This window comes from Octopus sinensis, unplaced genomic scaffold (assembly GCF_006345805.1).
Source record: "Octopus sinensis unplaced genomic scaffold, ASM634580v1 Contig14516, whole genome shotgun sequence".
Lineage (NCBI taxonomy): Eukaryota > Metazoa > Mollusca > Cephalopoda > Octopoda > Octopodidae > Octopus > Octopus sinensis.
In genome coordinates, this window is record NW_021833266.1 from 34,909 (window position 1) to 59,610 (window position 24,702).

At 32.5% G+C, this 24,702-nt stretch overlaps 1 protein-coding gene and 1 pseudogene across 1 annotated transcript; both read left to right on the forward strand.

Annotated features, from left to right (window-relative positions):
* The first annotated feature begins 5,507 nt into the window (after positions 1 to 5,507).
* On the forward strand, positions 5,508 to 6,766 carry LOC115230130 (annotated as a pseudogene).
* Positions 6,767 to 18,013: 11,247 nt separating this feature from the next.
* On the forward strand, positions 18,014 to 24,394 carry LOC115230129 (phospholipid phosphatase 2-like). Its single transcript, XM_029800346.1, has 4 exons — positions 18,014 to 18,183; positions 23,584 to 23,746; positions 23,919 to 24,134; positions 24,179 to 24,394. Exons 1-4 carry the CDS (start codon positions 18,014 to 18,016, stop codon positions 24,392 to 24,394), a joined length of 765 nt encoding a protein of 254 aa, XP_029656206.1.
* The last annotated feature ends 308 nt before the right edge of the window (positions 24,395 to 24,702 follow it).

The following is a 24,702-nucleotide window of genomic DNA, read 5'->3' on the forward strand; positions in this document are numbered from 1 at the left end:
GTTTTCATGTGAGAGATGGTAAAATGGGGTGAAATAAAAAAAGGAACGATTAACAATTAACAAAATAACAACAATGAGTCAATACATATTTTAATATGAATACATATATTAATATGAATTCTAGTGATGAGTGCTCTAGTGGTATAATATCTGTATCTGATAACATCGATGAATCCGAATATTCTGTTTATAATACAAATTTGTTGCAACTGTGATGGACAGGTGGAACGTCCATCTAAATTACAACAAATGCGATATAGCCGAGGTGAAACTAGAGAGGGGCATATTACAGGGCGACAGCATGTCTCCGCTGCTGTTCGTCCTCTGCCTAGAACCGCTGACTGCCCAATTCGAACAAATGTCGATCGAACATGAAGGAGGGTGTTTTAGCACCAACCATCTCATGTTCATAGACGACATTAAGCTGTTCGCTCGGTCTTCAGAGATCCTTCACTCAATGGGTAAAGTCCTGAAAGGTTTCATGAAGGCCGTGGGGTTGGAGCTCAACTACAACAAGTCGGCGACTAACACCCCTGTGTGTGGTGACCTAGTCAAAGTCTTGGAGGAACACCAAGGATATAAGTATCTTGGTGTGGTTGAGAGTCCAGCCTCATTAATCACACCCGAAACGAGAAAGTGTGTAGTGGAGGGTGTGCGTAGTAGGGCGGCAATGTTATGTAAGACTCGGCTTAATGCACGGAACTTATTTCATGCCTTGAACGAGTATGCCATCTCATTGCTAAACTATTACGTTGGCCTGATCGAATTCGAGCCGAGTGAGTACGATGAAATGGACCTTATTGTCCGAAGAGTACTCCGAGAGAATCATGTCCACGTGTTGGCAAGCAATAAGGAGAGATTGTACTTGTCTCGCGGGCAGCTAGGACGTGGACTGAGTAACATCGTACACTTAAGTGAGCGAATTCTTACTAAGATGCACGACACCTTGTGGAGTGGGTCGAGTGTATCCCAAAGGAAGGCTGCCATCCTTGCTGCTGAAAAAGCGCGTGGTACACACCTAGGGACCATAAAAGGCTATGTGTCGGCTAAGTATGGTCTAGGTGCTACCCAAGTTAATGTGAAGGAGTTGATCAAACTTCAAAAGGAGTCTTTAATTAAAAAGATCAACTTAAAAGTCTTTCACAAGACTCTCTTTAGCAGCCTGGACAACCCGCACATTGACGTATCGTCGTCATCTACGTGGCTGAAATATGGGAATAACTCTCCCCGATCAGAAGGGTTGTTCTCATATTTGCAGGATAGAAACTTTTTTAATGGTCAACGGAAACAGTGTAACCACTGTAAGAGTAAGGCAATGACCGTTGACCATTTAGCCACGAAGTGCGGGAGTATGCTTTACCATGATTACACATGGAGGCATAACGAGGTGGTGAGGTCCCTCCATCTTTTGCTCTGCAATAAGTACGGCTTGAGGCGGTCCAGAAAGTTGCGAACCCATCGAGTTCAATCGGTGTGTGAGAACTCGCGGGTGTGCATTAAGGTGGATACCCCCATACGCACCTCGATTGTTGTCCAGCACAACAGACCCGACATTGTGGTCCACGATAAGGTCACCGGGGAGATTGTTATCGTGGAGGTATGCATCACGTGCCTAGACCGTTTGCAGATAGTGGAAGTGGAGAAAAGGAGGAAGTATGACCTCCTTGCAAACGAGCTAGGACTGATGCACCAGTGCAAAGTCCATGTCATCCCGTGTGTGATGACATGGGATGGACTGGTCACCAAATACCACAAGCGGTACTTAAGACAGTTGGATGTAGATAAGTCTCTACAGGCTTATATACAGTCAACTGTTCTTAAGAGGACTCTGGAGAGTGTCTCGTTTGATGCTCGCCGATCCAGCCCTTTCCTGACGTTTAGTCAGCAAGAGGCGCTGGACTGCACCTTCTCGAAGGTCTACAGTGACAGAGAAGAGGAGGAAGAAGGGGAGGAGGTGCGTGGAGTGCCGCCTTCTGCTCACTTCGAAGGCTCTGGACTTAGTTAGTAAAATTACTTAGTTAATTAGTTTCTTTCTTAATAAATACTGTTCATCAATTAATTGCTTCCCCAATCGAAATTAGCACACTCAACAAACTTGCTTATAGAATAACCAAAAAATCGGTTCCTTGTCACAGTCATCACTTTTCAACAATACTATCTGGTTGCTACAGAGGTTTTTCAGAGTGGGCCGCAAGGTTTGGACTATGGTCCGACTGAGTATTGCATGTCTTCACTATTAACTCCCATTTGATTAGAAACATCGCAATCCTGTCCAGGACAGACAACACCCAGGATGCATGTTTCTCCAATTTTCGGTTGATTACAAACCCCAGGTCGTTGTAAAAGTAACAAGCAAGTAATCTGTTAACCTAAAGCTTCTATATTCTGTTATTTTCGTTTTTCACAAACAACAGATGGACACCTTGTGCTGTTCCAGATTTCTTGCAAGTTGAAATTTTTGTACATGGGATTGTCCCGGGTTAATTATTATCAAAATAAGATATTTTTGAAATGTGATGTGAGTTTTATCGAACTTTGAATTTTATCGAATCTTAGCTATGGTTCATTTTTATCAATATTTTAAATCTGATATTTCAATAAATCCAAGTTATTTAGTTAGTAGCTTCGAACTGTTAAGTGGCCCACAATGTGGGCCGATCGCTCTAGAGATTTCAGAGCGCTGGGTGTGGTAATGACTTTGCCGGTGATCCAGAACAAGAGAACAAATGGTGGAAAAGATCTTTAACATCAAAAAAGAGATGATGGACTTAATGTTGGCTCTTCAAAGTATAGGCACTTTCAGTTAGGTCATGAATTGCTACCGTATCATTTGTTTACTAAAAAATAAAGCAATAAAAATAAATCAATGTGATTATTTTATAAAAAGTACAGGAAAACTTTATATTTAAACAAAAATATTACGTCAAGTTTCGTTTATTAGTGGAATATTTTCATATTTTACCATTATTTAATTAGAATGGAAACAACTTACATTGAATCATTTAAAATTCCAAAATTGTCATTATTGAAAAAACCAAAAAATTTATCCAATTCGAATTCTGAAAATGTTTATTAATGTCAATTCTACCAATTTTAGAAATACAAAAAAGAAATCAGTCGGCCCATGATTACAAATTATCAAAATAGTTTCTGTAATTATAAGAAGTTTTTTGTTAAAAAATCTAACAAATATGACCACATCTTACCTAAAGTACCAATAAACGTCAAAGTGTATTTATAGGTTGAAAGTAACATGAACAGTATGGTCACTTTTATGACAAGCAGTAGGAGAATTCAACGAAATGTATTAAAAAGACCTTGTTTGAATAATATCAACGATTGTCCTCCAAAAGCGTATTATCCAGAAGCAATTACAAACAAACTAAAAATGCGATCTGACCCTTCATTTAGAACTAATTATCTCGAATGTGAAACAAGTAACAAAGAGATGTTTAATCCGTGGGGTAAGATCATTTCAAGGAAACCGTCATTTGTTAAAATTAAAACCAAAAAAGGAGAAATTAATGAATTAGAAGTAAAACTGGAATTATCATAAAGTAGGTACCCCATTACCAAAAACCCGAAATAAAAAAACTACTGAGACAAGTGAAATCATAAGAAATTTGCAAATAACAACTCATATTAATTCTTTCTGGCAAATTCCAGATTTTACTAAATAATATCTACTAATAAGAATAAATTTAAAATTTTTGGTCTGATTTCCGCTAGTGCTCTTTAAACCTTGAAACTGTTGAATTTGGCAAATTTAGATTAAATACAATTTATATAGAGTTAAAAGATTCTTAGATAATTTGAAGGTCAGAGATTTTTTAAATGTTTTTATACAAAACTAGGGGATCATTTGAACGGAACTTCCGTGTTCGGCCACTCACTTCCAAAATATTAAAGGAATAATTTTGGGAAGACTCTTATCAGAGAATCTTACCAATCATGACAGTTTATTATTTTTTAATGGTTTTAAAATAAATCAAACATTTTTTTCTGATTAAACAATTAATTGCTTACCTTTTTCAAATAAATTCCAATGCCTAGGGGCAATAAATCTGGTTTAATATATTACAAGTAAAATCAATACTATGTCTCTAATAGACATTCGATTAGAAGAGAAGTTTGTGAACGGAAATAGTTTGGTTTGAAAATATTTTTAAATTGGCTCAGTTATCGACGATTGTGTTTGAATTTGGACCCAATAGATATTTTACTGACAAAAAAATATTTATAGAATAAAAGAAAGACTTGGTAGAAATGAGCGAAGAGAAAATATCTGCCGAGAAAAAAACAGATTTGGTAGAAATGGAAGGAGAGAAAATATCTCCAAAGAAAAAGAAAGATTTGGTAGAAATGGGCGAAGAAAAAATATTTAATGAGCAGAAGAAAGATGTTGTAGGAATGGCCAAAATAAAAATATTTAATGATAAGAAAAAAAATGGGCAAAGAGAAAATATTGACTAAGACGAAGAAAGATTTTAAACAAATGATGATCAAAGAGAAATTTTCTACAGACGAGATGGAAATTTTAGCACAAATGATTGTAGATACAATTTATACTGAAAGTAACACAGTTTTGTAGGAATGGTCCGAAAAAAATGTCTAATGAGAATTGAAAGTTTTAGTACAAATGATCAAATGAATATCTACAGAGATAAAGGAAGTTTTGGTACAAATGGCCAAAGAGTAAATATTTACTGAGAAGGAAGATTGAGTACAAATAGGACAAGAGAAATCATTTAGTCCGGAAAGTAAAGAATTCAAACAAAAACACTAATTGTATCAAAGAGAAAATTTTTACTGAGATGAATGAAGTTTTAATATCAATAGATAGGCTTTCCAAATTATATAACAATCTCAAATTGATTCATAATGATTTATTAAAAATAAAAGTAATTAACTAATTAATTAGCTGGCTAAGTCCTAAATCTCCGAAGTAAGCAGATGGTAGGTTTCTATGCACCTACTTCGCTTCTTCCGCCTCTCGTTGACTAAATGCCAGGAAAGGACTGGATCAAACGAGATACTCTCCAGAGTTCTCTTAAGAACAGTTGACTTCATATAAGCCTGTAGAGACTCATCTACATCCAATTGTTTTAAGTACATCTTGTGATATTTAGTGACCAGTATCCCATGTCATCACAGACGGGATGAATATACTTTAAATTCAAAAATTACATAAAATTTATTTTTAGCTTGTACTACATAACACTGTCGATATTTCAAAATATATCCTATGCAATCTGAAATAAATTATTAAAAAGTAAGATAAAATGACGGTTGGAGTTATGTAAATTTCGATTTTCAACGATTAGCTTTACAAGAATTTTAATTATTGACCCAAGTTTTATTATGATGTCAAAGCTTCAATCAAATCTGTCATTATTAATTTATCTCTCTCGAAATAGCTTTTACTGTCGACGTTCGTACATAATATAGTTTCGAGTAATTGATTTAATATTTTCCTTATAAACAACGCAATAACCAACAATAAAAAAATGGCCGAAGAAGACGTTGCAGCAGTAGTTATTGACAATGGGTCAGGAATGTGTAAGGCTGGCTTTGCAGGGGACGATGCTCCCAGAGCAGTATTCCCTTCAATTGTAGGACGACCCAGACATCAAGTAAACCTAGATTTTTTGAATATAGGGAGTTATGGTTGGAATGGGGCAAAAGGATAGCTATGTGGGTGACGAGGCTCAGTCAAAAAGAGGGATCCTAACTTTAAAATATCCAATCCAGTCTGGGATAGTAAATAATTGGGATGATATGGAAAAAATATGGCATCAAACGTTTTACAACGAGCTGAGAGTTGCTCCAGAAGAACATGCAACTTTATTAACTGAAGCTCCTTTAAATCCAAAAGTAATTTCGTAATAAAAATGATAAAAGGCCAATCGAGAAAAAATGACTCAAATCATGTTCGAAACATTTTCGACTCCTTCAATGTATTAGCAATTCAGGCAGTCCTTTCCCTCTACGCTTCCGGACGACAACGGAATAGTCTTAGATTCGGGAGACGGAGTTACTCACACTGTCCCCATATATGAAGGATATGCTCTGCCACACGCAATCTTACGACTGGATATGGCAGGAAGGGAATTAACAGATTATTTGATGAAAGTATCACATTTATCTTTATAAGCATAGATTTTAACTGAAAGAGGGTACTCATTCACAACAACTGCGGAAAGAGAGATTGTTAGGGACATAAAAGAAAAACTGTGTTATACTGCCCTTGACTTTGATCAAGAGATGTTGACAGCCGCATCGTCGTCATCACTTGAAAAGAGTTATGAATTACCTGATGGACAGGTTGACGTGATTTGCTAATTAATCAGATCATTACAATTGGAAATGAACGTTTTCGTTGTCCTGAGTCACTGTTTCAACCATCTTTTTTGGGTAGAGAATGTGTGGGGGCACATGAGGCGACGTTTAACTCGATTATGAAATGTGATGTGGATATTAGAAAAGATCTTTATTGCAACACTGTTCTCTCCGGGGGGACAACTATGTTTCCTGGTAGTCTTTAATATGTAAATTTAATAGGAATTTCTGATCGAATGCAAAAGGAAATTACAAACTTAGCTCCAAGTTCGATGAAAATTAAAATTATTGCACCACCAGAAAGAAAGTATTCGGTGTGGATTGGTGGGTCTATTTTGGCTTCTCTGTCTACATTTCAACAAATGTGGATAACTAAGCAGAGTATGACGAGTCGGGTCCTGCAATTGTTCATCGAAAATGCTTTTGATTTGCCTACTAAATTATTAATTCTTAATAACACTCATTATAATTTTAATTGCTTACTCAACAGCATAAAACGTACTTATTCAATGTTTTGATACAATTTTGGGACCGACGAAAAAATGGCGAGCAATAGAATTTTTAAAATAATCTATAAACTTTTCAGAAAAAAGTGACTAAAAAATCAATTTTTTTCTTAAAATAAAAGAAAAAATAGTGACTATGTTCACCATTAATAGACTTTTATTTTCTTTCATGTAAGCAATAATACGACGTTTTTCATTAATAGAAAAGTAGTGCGCTTTCACATGTTTATTCAAATTTTATTTAAAAATAGTAAATAGTTTACCCAAACAATATTTTCTTAGAGAATATTTTGATTAAACTTAAATATAATAAAATATGATTTTTACTTTTAAAATAAGTTAAAACAAAATTGTTGCTTAGTATGAGCTTTGCCCGAACATATTCGGCTTATTATGAAGGAAAACGTCAAGAAAAAGAAATATTGTTAATATTATGTTAAATATAAAACTATCATAAAAATATTCATTTCAAAAAATCGTAGAAACCTTCCCCAATTCGATCGAAGGAAGCACGACACGACAGAAAAATTAATAAATGAAACTTTAAACACATTTCAAATCGAACAGGAAATGAAATCGCTAAAAGAAGTTTTTTAAATCATAATATTTGTAGGAAAATATTTCAAAACGAAAAATTATCGATAAAAGACGTGAAAGATTATTAGAAAAAGAATGTAAATTAAAAGAATCGTTTATCAAATTTGAAAGATATCTTTCAGTATATATTTCCTAAAATAAATACATCAGGAAAATTTCAATAAACAAGAACGAGCTAATAAAAAAATTTCCGAAGAAAAATCATGTTCTAGACAAAAAAACAGCGAATATTTACTGTAAATCAACTTTCCAATTACACCAGATTGCTATACGAACTCCAAAAAATCCAAGATTATAAGAATTACGTCATTGAGTTAATAAATGATAGAATAAAATTTAAAAACTTTATGGAAAAATTTAAAGAAGCTCACAACAACATGTTTTCTAGTTACGACGCGGCCATTGCACATCACAAAGTACTGACAAGTGAACATAAAGTTAGTTTTGATGACTAAAGTAGGATTTACTTTCAATAAATCAAGAAAATCAAAAAAAATTAGAAAAATTAAAAAATGATTTAAATTATGTTTTAGAAGTAATTTTAACAAAAATATGTTCAAGGACCACAAAGAGAAGATGTTAGTCTCAAACAACCAAATATCAAAACTTTCCAGAGCTTTAGAAATTGAACAATCAAGAAGATTGGAGTCCGAGACTGCCTGGAATCATATATGTGACACTTCGTCAACAAAGACATTGGAAATTGGAAAAATAAAAATGTTTTAGAAAATGGTTATTTTAGGGTGGTTCACAATATTTATACTTTGCTGAAAACTAAAAGAGGAATGATCTCCACTGAAAATCAAGATTACAATAATCAGTTGAAAAAAGTTTTATTTTAGAAATTTATTTTATAAATAAACTAGATTGGTGAATATTCAGTGCATATGACTGGTTTTTTGGAAGAACATTTTCGTGAAAAACTTGCGTCTACATTCATTAAAAAATTAAATAAGGATATTTCAATGTGATGATAACACATTTAATTCATTTACTAAAATATTTCAATTAATAACTCTTATTATTGATATTTTATTAAATAAAAAAGATTAAAAAAATTATTTTTAAAAATTTAAAATAAAATATAGACAATTTTATTCATGTCGTCGTTGTTATCACGTTTTAGACCAAAAATCACAATCTTGAGGCAATAATATCTTAATTACTAAAAAGTCTATTTAGAACAAGTGCTAATATCAACTCATTAAACACACCAAATTCGGACAATGAGCCGAAAGCATATGCCCCGACAATAATCAAAATTGCCGATCAGATCTCTGCACTGACATTGCTAGAAGTCTCGGATTTAAATTCTTTATTAAAGGGACATTATTCGAATTTTATTTTATTAGGAACGTTTTAATATTGATGACACTCCACTTCATTTTGCACAGCCCAAAAGTGCCCCACAACAACCGAGGTACAAAAAATTTATTAAATAAAAATAATTTAATTAAATCTTTATAATTATTATAAATAATAGGAACAATCTATTGTTGCCGAAAAATCATCATATTCAGTAAAATTGATAGGATTTGATCCAGCCAAGAAAATAAATGTCATCAAAGAAATAAAAAATCGAATTTCCGACATGAATTTGGTTCAGGTTGAGGTCCAGTCTAAATTTAGGCCAAAAAATTTGTTGAGTCACTCCCTCAAATTGTGAAAGGAGATGTCCCTAAGACAGAGGCCGAGGAACTAAAATCAGTATTGGAAACCGTAGGAGGGATTATAGAGATTAATTAATTTTTTGATTCTCATAACTTATTTTGTTTTTATATGTTTTTTATTATTTATAATGTTATTTTTTAAGTTGAATAAAGTTATTTGTAATAAATATTTAACACCGACATGTTAATTGTTGTTGATACAATTATTGTTTTTACTACTCAAGTATACTTTATTATCCTTAAAATAGATAATATTCTTTTTATGCTCCTGGGTGTTTTTCCTTCAAAAACTATTTAAAGATTATGAGGTAATCAAATTGTTTTAAAACTAATAGATTAGAAATTTTAGTGTAATTCTCATCTTTTCACTGACATTTGCATTTTCCTGTACACTTTTTGAACTTATAATATTCGAAATTCTAAACATTCTTTCGCAAGAGTTATACCTTATACCAACAACTAATAGTTCTCGATACTTTCACTGGAAGTTCAGTCTAATTATAATGATTCTTCTACTAATATTCATCATTCCTCTACACATGGCCCACACTTTGGTCAACTCTTTGAACTTTGGTGATTTTATTTGTATATTAAACATCAAAGGGAGCCGCAATTTTCGGCATTTGATGATTACTTTGATGTGGTCGGTTATGTTTTGTGTTTTCTGGAAGGTCGGAAATCCGTTTCCTTTCATCTCCCAAAGATCGGGTTGGCTGTTTGGAAATAAATTTAAGGGATTTTATTCTTAGAACAGACTGTGGGGAGAGTGGGAATCATAGGGGTGGCTGTGATTGCTCTCCTCTCCGGAATTGGGGTCATTACGTACCCCTACAATACAATGTTCTATTTTTTGAGGTCCCTTCCATTTTTTATTTCAGTCGAGTGGAGGAACAGGATGTGGAATTGGCGCGAAATCAGGTCATTGACAGTCTTCAGTTTCTTGTAAATAAAAAACGAAGGTTTTTGAATATTTTCATGTTTTTTTAGATTTTTATTAAAGTTTTCAAAAAGTGGAGTAAATAAAAAAAATTCAGTTTTTTCTTCATTTTTTGGAGCAGTCGACAATGAAAAAAGTTGTCAGAAAAATACTTAAAATTAGGAGAAAGTGAACTGGAAATTGAAATGCTGGAAGATTGCTATCAACGGCATTATTTGGAGTACCGAGATTTATCCAATCGGAGAGTCGAGCTTATTTTTAAACGATAGTCACGTTTTTTACGTTCGAGGACATTGAAAGGAATATATTTTAATGTGGTGGGTTGGTTGTTCTTCATTTACTGTTGTTGGAAGATATTTATTGTTGGTAAATAATTATTATTTTTGCAGACTATTGCAAATATACTGACAAATCGAGTCGGGAAGGTCGATCCTGTGACAAACGGAATTGGATTTTTTGTGAATTATTTTTCGATTGATTTGGATGTCCGTGATTTGATTTTTCAGTTTTTTAGATCAAATTTTGGTCCCAGCAAGTTTCATTTATGGCGGTTGGAATTTTGACGGTCACTTCGGTTCGAGGACTTTTGTTAAATCTTGGAAAATTTTTGGCGGGAACGTCAAAATTGGCTCCATGTTCTGACGCCGTTGTGTTGGTGGTGGCAGAAATAACGGTTTGCGGTGACAAGAGTGATTGGCAGGGAATGTATTTTGTCTCATCTGTCCTTTTGATGAGGTCAACCGTCCCTCCCCAGTACAGGACTATTATTACGTCTATTCTGGATGGACTGAGGTTTGATTTTTATCAGCGATGGTTTAATATTATATTCCTTTTTTCCGCAATTTCGACGTTTCTTTTTCTTCTGAACAGACATGATGTGTTGCGTTACATTAATTACGATTCCCGCTAATTTTTTTTATTATAAACCAAAGTTGATTTTTCCCCAAAAAAAGATTTTTTGGATCAGGCTTCAATGATACAGTCTCTTCTAACAGAATTGAATGCATAGCCTTCATGAATTTTAAAATTATTGATTACAAATTTAGAAAAACAGGTTACAATACAGTGAACAAAAATAAAAACTGAACACGCTTTTTCTCATATATTTACAATGGGACAATATTACAAATATGTCTCAAATTAATTATTTACATGAAATAAAGTATTTTACGTTTTTTAGTTTTTTTGAGAAATATATATTTATGCGCTTTTTAAGAAATCAAAAATTCAAAACCCAAAAAAAACTGAACAAATTTAATTACTTAAATATATCAAAAAAAGGTTTTATTTTAAAATAGTTCAAATTCAATCATTTCTAATCTCTCTACATGGCTATCATTGAACATCTAAAGAAAAAGGCAGATAATTGCATATATAAATCTGAAAAATACAGAGAAATACAAGATATCACCAAAATATTGCTCGGCATGATATCGAAAATTATCAGAAGCTATTCAAATAAGTGCCATGGTAGCAATTCGATATTATTTACTTGAAAAAAGCGCTTTGTTATTGCTGAAGTGTGTTTCTTTATTTCAAGGAAATAATTAATTTGAGACATATTTGTAATATTGTCCCATTGTAAATATATGAGAAAAAGCGTGTTCAGTTTTTACTTTTGTTCACTGTAAATAATAATATATTAATGAATCGTTTATAGTAAAATAAATTTTTTCCCAGTAGGGGGTTTATTTCATTAAAAATTATCGTATTTTATAGGGATGGAGAAAATATTTCCCCAGAAGCAAGGTTTTCCCCATTCGAGGTCGCACTGTAAAGTCATTTTGAAAACACCAAGGGATATTCTGCCACCAGGAAATCGACTTGTTTATGAGCAGGTTGTGATTGATTAGCAATTGAAGCAACACTCACATCCATCTCAAGTACACAACGTACATTGAGTATCTATATCAAAGCTGACTTATAAATTATTATAAACATGGAAATTGTCCTCAGAGACGTAAAACCAAAGGAAAAAAACACAATTCAAAAAATCCTTGATCAAAGCAAATTCGTAGTGTTCCGAGAACAGCAACAAATAAAGTAAATTCCAAAATAATTTCAGAAAACTGAAAGACGGATTTGAAATTGTCAAAAAAATGAGAATTAATTCCACAAAAAACGGCAAAGAATGTGATATTTGTGGACTAACGACTGACCCCCGAGCAATGATGTACTGCCAAAACTGCGATATAATTCTATGTATAAAATGTTACCACAATATATTTTCTGCACGTGGGACAGGAATGTGTGACTGGTGTGTCAAATCCTTGTATTAATATTGGCAATATAATTAGTGATATTCATAATAAATCTCAGTGGCAACATTATTTTAAAAACGTGTCTTTACGGTGTCTTTATTTTGGTTTGTTTTATTGACTTTAATTTCATTAGCTGACAATAATCTCATCAGTTTTAAAAATGACCACGTCGACCAGAATTCAAAAAAGTTTTATTTAAAAATTGCATTAATTTTTAGTAATAATATATTTAATTCATTTTTAAATGAAATGACCAAAAAAGTACAAAATAAGAAAAAAATCGAAAAACCAAAAATTAACGCACAACTAACCCTCGACGATCAAACCGACAATTTTTGCGGAAAAATCCTCGTTCGGGTGACTTACGACGAAAACACGGAAAAACTGCGGATTTACATAAACAACATCGAACATCCAAATGATTTAAATTTCAAAAAAATGTATTTATTGAGTTAAATGGAGTAAAGAACAGTCATAATGTATCTTATGCCGGATGTTGATTATTCCACAAAGATTGAATATAAATTGAACAAAAATAATCAAAATGTGTTATTTAGTAAATTTTTTGAGGTTTGAATATTTTTTAATGCAAAGTATTACGTGGCATATGATAAAATAAATTCGATCAGTGTCTTTATTCAGTTTGTTCAAAAACGACGCTGGAAAAGCGAATTTATACGATTTGCAGAAATACATTTTCCAATGATAACTCAAAACAGACAAAACTGGTATTATCTGGAGAAAACAGTGACTTTAAACATAAATTGTAGTCGCGAATAAAACCAAAGTCACGATTTTCTCTAAGACTGAGGTTGGTGATTTCCGTGGAGGAAACTAAACTTTCCGTCACCGTAAAATCACTTTTAGGAGTGAAGGAATCCAAATCAGTCCGTTATAAATTATCAATGTGATTATTACCTGCATATTTAGAGTTGTAAACGAGACTATTATGGAGTCGGAAAAAGAGTTATTTGGTCAAAAATTGATTGTGTTTTCTCAAAAGTTTAAATGTGGCCATTTTGACCAATATGACAACTTTTCTGTCATTATTTATAAAATTAATGGACCAAAGACTTTGTTTGTCCGGGAAGTCATTTCTTTAAATGAAAGTATTTTTTATTTGTTTATTTTATAGCTTTGTTGCCTCATCAGATTATTATTAACTCAGATTGTACAAATTCGTTGACAAATATTTTATCAATGCAGTCTTCAGCTGAGCTTATTCTATTTTTAAATTCAATTAATCATTAAAACTAATTCGAAATCCTTTTTAAAACAAACATTTATTATAACTCATTATTCCTGGCCTGCCTTTCCTTCCATGCCTGGGGAGCATATTTTGGCATCTGCCTTTCCACTGCCCTCACAAAATCGCTCTTCTCTGGACATTGTAGACACGTGTCTTCTGCATTCCAATCATTCAATATTTTCTTGAGTTGTTTAATCGGCATTTTGTTAAAATTAGCAGCAACCAAATCAATTGGCTTGTCTATAAATTTATAAAATGGTAGAAAACCGTATTTTAGTGAGCAAATAATATCATTTTGGTTGTTCAGTGATTGACATATTTTTTCTGTGGGGAGGTATGAGAGAGGACGAGTTATTTCGTTCAACATGGAGGTTGCTGATGTCTCACTTCCCCCCACTGCGTAACACTTGAAATTAGATTTTTTATTTTTTACAAATCGGGATTCTTTTCCTGTGGCTTGCTTACAAAGGCTGATTATTTTGTTTTTTATCAAGTCAGGGTCACTTTTTTCAGACTTATTGAGAGATGAAGTTACTTTTTGGAGAAACGTTTGGCACACTTTTATATATTTTTTATTATTTTTACCTTCACAAGTTTGTTTTGCCTCAAAAACTGTAGACAGACACGACAATATAGTCAGACACAACAAAACAGTATACATGTAAGTCACTAATTGGTCAATTCAAACATAATAATTTATTATATTCAAAAATAAAAAACAAATTTTATTTTATAACCAATTAAACAAAAACACCTATTCTTCCTCATTAAGCACATTTTTAGTCCTCTCACTAACAAACTTAACAACTCCCGGCCGACTATGAGCTCTCCGATTAGACTCCCTGAATACCTAAAAACAGAACAAATACTTTCTTTTATTAGCCGCCTTACTAATCCTGTGTTCCTCCGCCGTTCGGTATATAAACCGGGGAATGTGGCGATGTCGAGCAATCCTTCTCACCTGAGGGAAATCCGCGAACTTGTCCTTCAACGACTTGTTATATTTAAACGCTATTTTCTCCCGTGGTTTCAACTATTTATAACTTTAACCACCCAAAAATACAATTCCAAGTTTTTCCGAAGCCACAGCCTTCCAAACCCGCACATTCATATCGTCGGAGGCAGAAAAAATGTATTTGGAATCCAAAGACCAGCGGACTCTGCGGATGTTCTGCATTCTCTTGGTGTGGTATATTTCCCGCGACCCCCCCGAATTGACGTCGAATATTCGAATGCTCTTGTCATACCCCGCAGAGACCAGTTCTCTACCAGTCGGACTGTAGTCCACGTCCAGTACTGCAGATACGTGTCCCATATGTACATTATATGGCACTTTTAAATTCCGGACATCAAATGAATATATACTTTATTAATTAATATTATTTTACTTATAATCTTCGTTGGCTAAACATAGAATAAAAGGTTCCATTGGGTTCCAACATATTCTATTTGATCTCATTCTTGTGGTGATCTTTCGTAGTGGACTAGCAGCTCTAATATCATACAGAGTTAAGGTCCTATCAGAAGCCAATGCAGCCACATAATTAGTCTAATTAATTAATATATAATTAATTACTTCTGTATGATTAAATCTAATATCATCTATACAATCTGCCCCCCAGGAATACTCCCTCAGAGGCTCGTCTCTACAGGCATCCCACACAGAGACAGTCTCCCCACAACACACAAATATATCATCCTTATAGTGATGATCCATTCCTAATAGTATATCCTTATATATAACATTCAGAAATATACTTTATGTAATATTCGATGACTTATTCCCTCTGAATCACACTTGTACCGATTTATAGCATTGTCTCCTCCACACTGAAATAACCCAATGAGAAAGAACTGATAAAAAGTCCCCGTGGAGACCATAGCAGACTGAATAGACACATCCTTCGTGGGCATTCTTTATATTCCTCACACAACATTTCCTTGGGATGTTCCATAGGCGGATCTGTGCTGTGAAATATTAGTTGGGGACCTCTCCGTCGTAGGATCCGGTGAGGAGGGAGGACAGTGAGGAGTAGGAACAGCACATTGTACTGATTGAGTCACTGTGGCCTGATAAATCGCAGAGAAATGGTTTGGCGAATACTCGTTCGAGTTTTACGGCGTTGAGAGCTCGGGTGTATTCTCGTGCCATTTCAAATGGGTGTTGTTTGGAGTCGTAGTTACGGTGGACTGGTGGGGGTGAGATGGGGGATACTTTTTTGGATATCTTTCTTGGTTTCACGTGTGTATTCCTCGGAGTTTCGGTTTAAAACGTGAATTCTCATTTGTATCACAAGACAAGAAGAATTTAAACGTGTTTATTTTTTTATTATTTTAATAATGTTTCAAAAAAATATAAAATACATTTTTGTATTAATAAAAGTTAACGTTGAGTTAGCCCACTAAGAGAGAATATATTAGAGAATATATGATCCGGAGATCAAAGTATCCAGGAACCCTTTGAAAAAAATAAACACGTTTACATCAACTCTTTGTTTCCTCACAGAGAGAGCCTGCTATTTCGGAGGAATTAGAAACGACCCCTGTGAGCTCAATCAGTTCTTTGAACGTGTCTCAACAGCTGTTTTTAAACGAATAACCAAAAAGTCCGCCCTCTCCTTTATATCAATCAATAATGATACATTAGGGTGCATTTAACTTTGTTTGACTGTTTGCTTAAAAATATAAACTGTTCATTGGTCAGGTCGGTCATGAACAGTGGAACTGAATGATCGACTCAGTCCTTACATTTATCTTGATCAGTTAGAAAAGATAATTTTTACGTATCTCTTGAATCGCTAAATAAATTTTATTTAATTTTCGACTTAATTTTATGAAAAATGTAAGAAGTGAAAGGAAAACCGGCGAGAAAATATCCAATTATTGTTTTTAATTAAAGTCTGGTGTTTAAAAATGATACTGAAATCATAATCACTAAAATCGTGAAATATGTGTCAGCAACATATATTTCAAAAAAACAAACTATTGATCCACTACGCTTTGAAAAAAAAGATAAATAAAATTAAAAATGCCAAAAAATAAATGTTAAACTAATTTTAAAGAGTCCCGGATAGTGAACGTTTACTTCCGTGTGGTGTTGTATTCCGGGAATCATTAAGACGGTTTTTGTACGGATAGCTTTTATGTCCATCATCTATAACAGGGGTGTCAAACATGCGGCCCTCAGCGTACTTTACCAAACATAAGTGCGGTCTGATTTAATGGCTATAAAATGCAAAGAATTATTTTTTATTTTTTTACATTTAATTAAAATTTTTAATCGTATTTTTAAATCTTGTTTGTTAATGTCACATGCTTCTTCTGGAATAAAAAAGAAACCCTCCTTGAAAGATGAATGGAGAGTGTTTCAAGATAAATGGGAACTTCTCTATTTTTGCACAATGGTTGATGGAAAAATACATTGTTTCATATGTAACAAGTTTATTGCTATACCGAAAGAATACAACCTAAAGAGGCATTATCAATCTAATCATCTATCATACAATTATTTCGAAGGTATTAAGTTGCTTATTAACCAAGAAGGTCCAATGCGTGTTTCAAAGCTAAATGAATTGCGAAAAAATTTATCTGCGTTACAAACTCATTTCACAAAAAATCATAATCGAAGTACTGCATTAGTCACTGCAAGCTATGAAATCAGCAGAATGCTTGTAGTAAATGGAAAATCATATTGTGATGGTGATTTTATCAAACAATGCCTTGTAAAAACAGCGAATATTATTTGTCCAGACGACGCCCACTTGTTTAAAGATATTAACAAGAAATACTGTTGCCGAACACATTAATGAAATGGCATTGAATTTGAAACACCAATTAAAGTCTGATTTGTTAAAATTCGAATATTTTTCAATTGCAATCGATGAAACAGTCGACGTCGTTGGAATTACACAATTAGCAATCTTTTTTAGAGCCTGTGATTCAGATTTTAATATTTATGAAGAATTTCTCGAACTGGTACCAATGCACGATACTACTACAAGTAAAGATATCTTTATAAAACTTCTACAAATTCTTTTTGAATATGGGTTTGATTTGAAGAAGCTTGTATGTTTATGCACTGATGGTGCTCCGAATATGGTTGGACGACATGCTGGCGTTGCCGCCAATTGCGAGCTGAAATAGAAAAGGTAAATCCCGGGTCATCATTTGCTCATTTTCATTGTATTATTCATCAGCAATATTTGTGCTCAAAGATATTAAAAATGGAAAATACCATTAGTTTGGTCACGAAAACAGTAAACTATATTAAAGGTCATCCCCTCAACCACCGGCAGTTTAGTAAACTGCTGACAGATATTAATAATCAGTTCAGCGACATTCCTTTTTATACTCCAGTCCGCTGGTTATCACTTCACAAAGTTGTTAAAAGATTTTATTTGTTGAGATCGGAAATAATTTTATTTATGGAGATGAAAGGGCAAAACACAGACGAAATGAAAAGTCAATCTTGGATCAAAGATTTAGCATTTGCAGTGGATATTACCACACATATGAACGACCTTAATTTAGAATTGCAGGGCAAAGACAAGCTCATAACTCAGTTGTCAGATCATATCAAGTGTTCTATTTCGAAAATAAAATTATGGAAGTTTCAGCTATTACAGTATGAAATTTTCTAAAAAAATTCAGCAAACTCTTTTTCTTCGTCTTAATTATCCATAAAAACTAAATATAAAAGTTATTTTTCATTATAATGCCAATTTTTAATTTATTAAATTTGACCATTTTGATCTACCTGCAGTGAAAAGAGGCCTTTATTTATTTATAACTTTAAATCAAAAAAACAAAGATTAGTATTTCGTCAAACTTCCTTTACAATTATAGACTGAATATTCTTCTGGCATCGAATTATATAATTCCCTAATAAAACTGTCATCAATTGCCTCCCATTCCTCTTTCGTAATTTTCCATAAGTCCTGTACTGTTTCAGGGACCTTTAATCGTATTTTTGACTTTAGCAAACACCAAACATGCTCAATTATATTGAGATCCGGTGATTGACTTGCCAATACTCTACTATAGTAATGCCACTGTTATTTAAAAAATCTCTTGTAGATTTGGATGTGTGGCAAGTTGCCCCATCTTGCTGAAATTTGTAATTTGATGTATATAAATCATTTAGTCCTTCAGATATAATAGATTGATAACGTGCAGAATTTAGTTTTTCATTGCATAATATTAAACTTCTTTTGCCATCAAATCGTATCGCTCCCCATACCGTTATGCTAGGGGCAAATTTGACGGTTTCTGAAGTGTATTTTTTTTCATATCTCATTGAAGGTGGTCTTCTGACATATTCTCTTGAATTGAAGAGCTGAATTCGACATTCGTCCGAAAAAATAACAAATTCCCAGGCCATATTAAACATCGACTGACACCAATATTTTCGAGCCATCATATGTCGACACGTAAGTCAAGGTTTTTTGACAGCAATCCTCCCGAATAAATTATACCTCCTCAATGTACGTCTAACTGTATCTATACTCACGGAATTATCAAAATTGATCGATTTTTTAAGTTCAAAAGCTGTTTTTTTGGGATATTTTTTAGATGTCCTGACAAGAATCCTTTCTTTTCTAGGAGATAATTTCCTCTTCGCTCCAGTGTGAATACGGTCAAAATAGCCAAAACCAGATATGTAACGTTGAAATATTTTTTGGATCGCACATCGAGAGATTTTAAGTTCTTTTGATACTTGTCGCTGACTCATTCCATTTTTCAAAAAACTAATAACTTTTTTACGATTTTCAAAAGATACACGAGGCATGAAATAGAATTAACACGTTTTAGTTAGATTTAAATGGATATTTAACAAAAAAATGTAATTAAATCTAAATATATTTTAAATAAATAAAGTGCCCTCTTTCATTGCATGGCCTAGAAAAGGTCAAATTTAATAAATTAAATAAAATTGGCATTATAATGAAAAATAACTTTTATATTTAGTTTTTTATGGATAATTAAGACGAAGAAAAAGAGTTTGCTGAATTTTTTAGAAAATTTCAGACTTTAATTTTCGAGTATTTCTATTTTTGGAAATATTCTTTAGGTGGCCTCTTTTCATTGCATGACCTAGAAATGGTCAAATTTAATAAATTAAATAAAATTGGCATTATAATGAAAAATAACTTTTATATTTAGTTTTTTATGGATAATTAAGACGAAGAAAAAGAGTTTGCTGAATTTTTTTAGAAAATTTCATACTTTAATTTTCGAGTATTTCTATTTTTGGAAATATTCTTTAGGTGGCCTCTTTTCATTGCACGGGACTGTAAATAAAGATTTATCTCATTTTCCTACGTGCAAAGAGCTTAGGAGTACTGTTGATGCATATAATGTAATGAATTTTTCTTAGTATGAAAGACAACTAGAATCGTTGTTAAAGGAATTTCAAGAAAGATTTAATGATTATTCGTCTTTTGAACAACAATTTTCATTATTCGCATCACCATTCTCTTTTAATGTTTCCAATGCAGATGAAAGTTTACAAACAGAACTATTGGAAATCCAATCAGATTCTATACTTAAAGCTAAATATTTGGAGGTTGGAATACCTGCTTTCTTTTTATTCCTGGAAAGTTTAAAAACTTTAAAAAGTTGTCAATCCTCTGGAAGCAACTCTCACCAAAATTAAAGGGCGATAATTGAATAATTTAGTTTCTCTTATTTTGGTTATTCATCATAATAAATATCAGAACTAATCTTCCCTTAATGAGAAATTATTATAAATGCGGCCCTCAAAGCGAAATGAGTTTGACACCCCTGATCTATAATGAAACTTGTCTTGGCTAATGTGGGTACCTTAAAAAAGGGATGGATGATGATGTCAGCAATTCCGTTTTGCGAACTACCAAGACGCTTTTTCGGATTTTTGACAAACAACTAGAATATAAAATCGACATCACTTTTTCAGAATATCTATTGTTTCACAATTCATTATTTCGGAAAAGTTAAGTTCGAGTAAAAAATAATCAGGTTCTTTATTAAGTATTGCTTTTATAACAGCATTGTAGTTTTTACCAAAAAATGGAAACTAAAAAATAAAAGGTAAAATTGAAAACTCTTTTAAATAACATTCGGAACAGACAGACCCCAAACATCCAATGATCAATTGTTCTGGTATATTCTTCTTGTCTAGCAACTTCTGGAGCGAAATAGTCCACAATTCCCACAATTTCTTTAATTTTTGAATTCATTTTCATGTTTGGTTTGACATTTTCAAAGTTAGCAATTTTAGCGTACCCGTCTGATTCCACAGAAATGTTTTCCAGTGTTAAGTCTCTGCTAAATTATAAAAACTGACATGCCTGTGCATAATATTATGCTCGTGGAGAAACTCGAGACCCAGCAAAATACAAACAGCGTAGAATTTTAAAAATCGGAATGTCACTGTGGATATCATAGATTCTAAGTTTCCAAATTCAAGATATTCAAAGACAATGAACGAAAAATTCTGAAGTTTTTTTAATATATTAGAACCTTTGAGTAAAAATGTGAATGAAGATGAGACAAAAATTTGTTTTGTGACTTTGTTGCTAGATAAAAAACATAAATTTCGTTTCTTCTAGCCTCATTCATTGTAATTCGGTGTTTTTCCCGCTCTTCTTTTTTGATGGCATATAATTTCCCATCTTTTTTGTATTTATGCAGAGATACCTAAATAAATTATTATTGTCTGCATTTCATACATTTCCGAAGTTTCCCCGCTCAAGCAATCTGATGTATTTAAAGTTCTCAATATACATATTTCTAAAAGTAGTGAATATTTTCTGCTATACTCTGTGAAATAATTTCTACTGATATTGAAATTCGTTTTTGACCAACGTCTTTCAAAAAAGTTGATTTTTTTCTGTATAAGAATATAAAACTGTCTCCCGAATCATAAGATGAATTCAAACAATTATTTGAGCAATTTCCTTTCCCGCAAATGCCACCTTGTAATTATTAAAATAAGTTTTTAACCATTCGAAAATTCCAATTATCTCAGATCGTCATGTTTATAGTAAATCTTCAATGTTATCTGACTAATTATTTTGACAAAAATTCTTAATAAATATATTCTTTTACAATCAGTACATAATTGCTCCTCTATCATTATGCTAGTAAATTAATTTTGAAAACAATAAAATAAATTAAACTTAGAAAGTTAATATATTACAAAAAATGTGAAATTCGGGTTTCTCATGGGGTGATACACTCATTTACTCTTTTTAATCTTCACAAAAATACTAGGCGTCCCAGCTTTGAGCAAAACGGCAAATAAAATACACGCAAACCTCTCTAATTTACCACCTCTATGATTTGCTCTCTCCCTTTTATCAAAAAAATGAAATTCTGTTTTTCTCTTATGTTTTTCTATTTTTAACATTTTTCTATTTCTTACCACTTTTTCAGGCTTATTTAAAATTTTTAATGTTTATTAATTTAGTTAATTGCTTAATTAATCTTTTAAAAATTGGACGTAGGTATAATCAAGTCCTTCAAGTGAAATTTCAAAACATTTTTTGTTAGAATCGAACATTTTTCGAATTATTGTTAGTTACATAAAACTATCAAAAACATACAAGGAACTGAGAAAATTGAAAAAACATTAATAAATTATTTAACTGTCTTTCCTGAAAATGTTCTCAAATAAAAACTTATTTTCTTAATTTTGACTAATAAACCCGTTGGAAACAAAAAATAGCAAACTAATTAAAAAAACATGATAAAATGACAGTCAATATGATAAAGTGACAGTCCTTGTCTTATTGTACATATAATGTTTCAAAAAAATATTAAATACATTTTTTGTATTAATAAGAGTTAATGCTGAATTAATATGGTCTTATAAGACCTCATTTGATTTGTAGTAACTCCGTGATTTCTCGGAATAACCAGAAAATTTACTGACTCCTTTCACCGTGAGGATAATCTCACATCCATCAGCAATGAATATTGAAAGGAGAGTCATTGACCAGCCAGATTCAGGAGAACTTAAATCAAAGTTGTTTGAGGGACGTTTAAACTAGAAGAAATCATTTCTCCTTCGGTCGTAATTCAAAGACAAATGAGACATATTTTAGCATTGGAGGTTATAATTTGAGACTTTTGGATTTTGAATATTCGACAAATCAAATATTTTGATTGATTCCTTTTTAAAAATGCAAGTCTTTTGCCTTGAAAGTGGATTTTGTATCTTTTTAAATGCGAGTCTAAATGCCAACGACTCCAAACGAATTCCAATCAGTTTGCAGTAGAAAAACTATGCCTGAAAGAGGGCAGTTTGAACTAACAAACATGTGGCCGTATTTTTTGTCACCATAAAATGAATTGCTCCTAAAAAACGTATTTAAATTCTGAACACACTCAGTTTCACTGGGTATACTCAGAATGTAGTAAATCAGTGCAAACACAACTAAACTGAGTAAGTATATAGAAATGATAAAAATAAATATTGTTAGACAAGGATGTCAGAAAATTGACAATAAAACGCATTTTCTGAAACGGAAAATTTTACTTTTAATTTTTCCGTTTTTTAATTAATTGAAGTCTGTCCTGGCCTACTTTTATGATGAACTTTGAGTTGAGAACGGCGATCGAGAACCGCTGGAAAAGCCAGTCCGCTTCCCAAAGATCATGAGTGCGGATGGAGATTTTGGCCCCGAGTTTGCGGAGGAAGTTTTCTGTCTTTAAACCAAGAGAACCAGACGTTTTCATCCCTTTGTATAAGTATGGAAAAATGATTTTTTTGAACTAGTCAAAAATTATGTCAAATTTTTGTATTTGAGAATTCGTGTTTGAAAATGAATTTAATTAAAAAAATTATTTTATTTTGGTCATTATCCTTTAGATTAGTAGAGATTTTTTTTATGTTTAGATATTATTTTCTGGCTTATAAATAATTAATAAATATTTTGTATAATTTTTAAATCAATATTATATCTATGTCATCGGATTGTGGTTTTATTAAAAAAGCTTCATGCTTAATACTATTATGTTTATTCGGTACTCTCACTAATAGTATCATTTTAGTACTGTGCATTGCGCTTACAATAAAGCTTACCATTAAACCTTACGCACGTGGATTCTTCTGTGATGACCAAAGTCTAAAATACCCTTACAAACCTTCTTCCATCAAATATTCACTCCTTCTTTCATGCGGGGCGCTCATAAATATTTTTTTAGTTTGTTTTTATTAAATAATTTTTCTAGGTTTTAGTGTCAGAATTATTACTAAGCAGAGTAAGTGGAAAATTTAAACTTTCAAGAACTCTGAAAGTTATAATTCTCAATTTACTGACTTTATTTTTCACCTACGGTTTTGCGTAAGTGCTTTTATTTTTAGTAAATGTGAAGCTTTGCTATAATTTATTGAAGTTATATACTGGTCGTCTTAGGCCTAATTTTGTGAGCGTGTGTTCGCCTGATTACACGAAAATGAATTGTTCTGAATACGTTCAGAATATTGTTTGTCTCAATTCTGATATTGACAATATCAACAGTTCTAGGTTTTTGTTTTTCGACAAAAATTTCAGAGTTTCATTTCCCTCAGGTCATATGGCATCGGCCTCGGTTTTTGCATTTTTTGGGATTGTATATATTTTTGTGATTTGTAGTATTATTTATACCGCAGAATTCCCCAAAATCAAAATTATTTTATTCGGGCATTGATAATGGTTGTACAGTTTCTGCTCTTTTTGGGAGCAGTTTGTGTTGGAATATCACGTGTTAATGACAATAAACATCACCCTTCTGACGTATTGGCTGGTTTTCTTTTAGGGGTCTTTGGGGCGTATTTTACTGTTCTGAATTCTATTTTATGTTTAGATTAAGAAGTGTGATTTTCCAAGTGAGTTGACAGTGGAAGTTGAAAATTCAGATGATAATTATTAAATTAGTTTTCTGTGATTTTTACTTTTAAACTAATCATATTATTTTTCGTTATTGCAATTGTTTTGTAGATTTGTTTTTCAATCGGATGGTATGCTCCAACAATCGTGTTTTCTTATCTGAAAAACAAACTTTCATTGGTGTGAGGTTTACTGACAGCCACGCTGTCCAGAAATTTTTTTACTTCCAGCTTTGATTTTTTCGACATGGTCGAAACTTGGCTTTAAGAAAGGTTTTAACAGCGTTATGA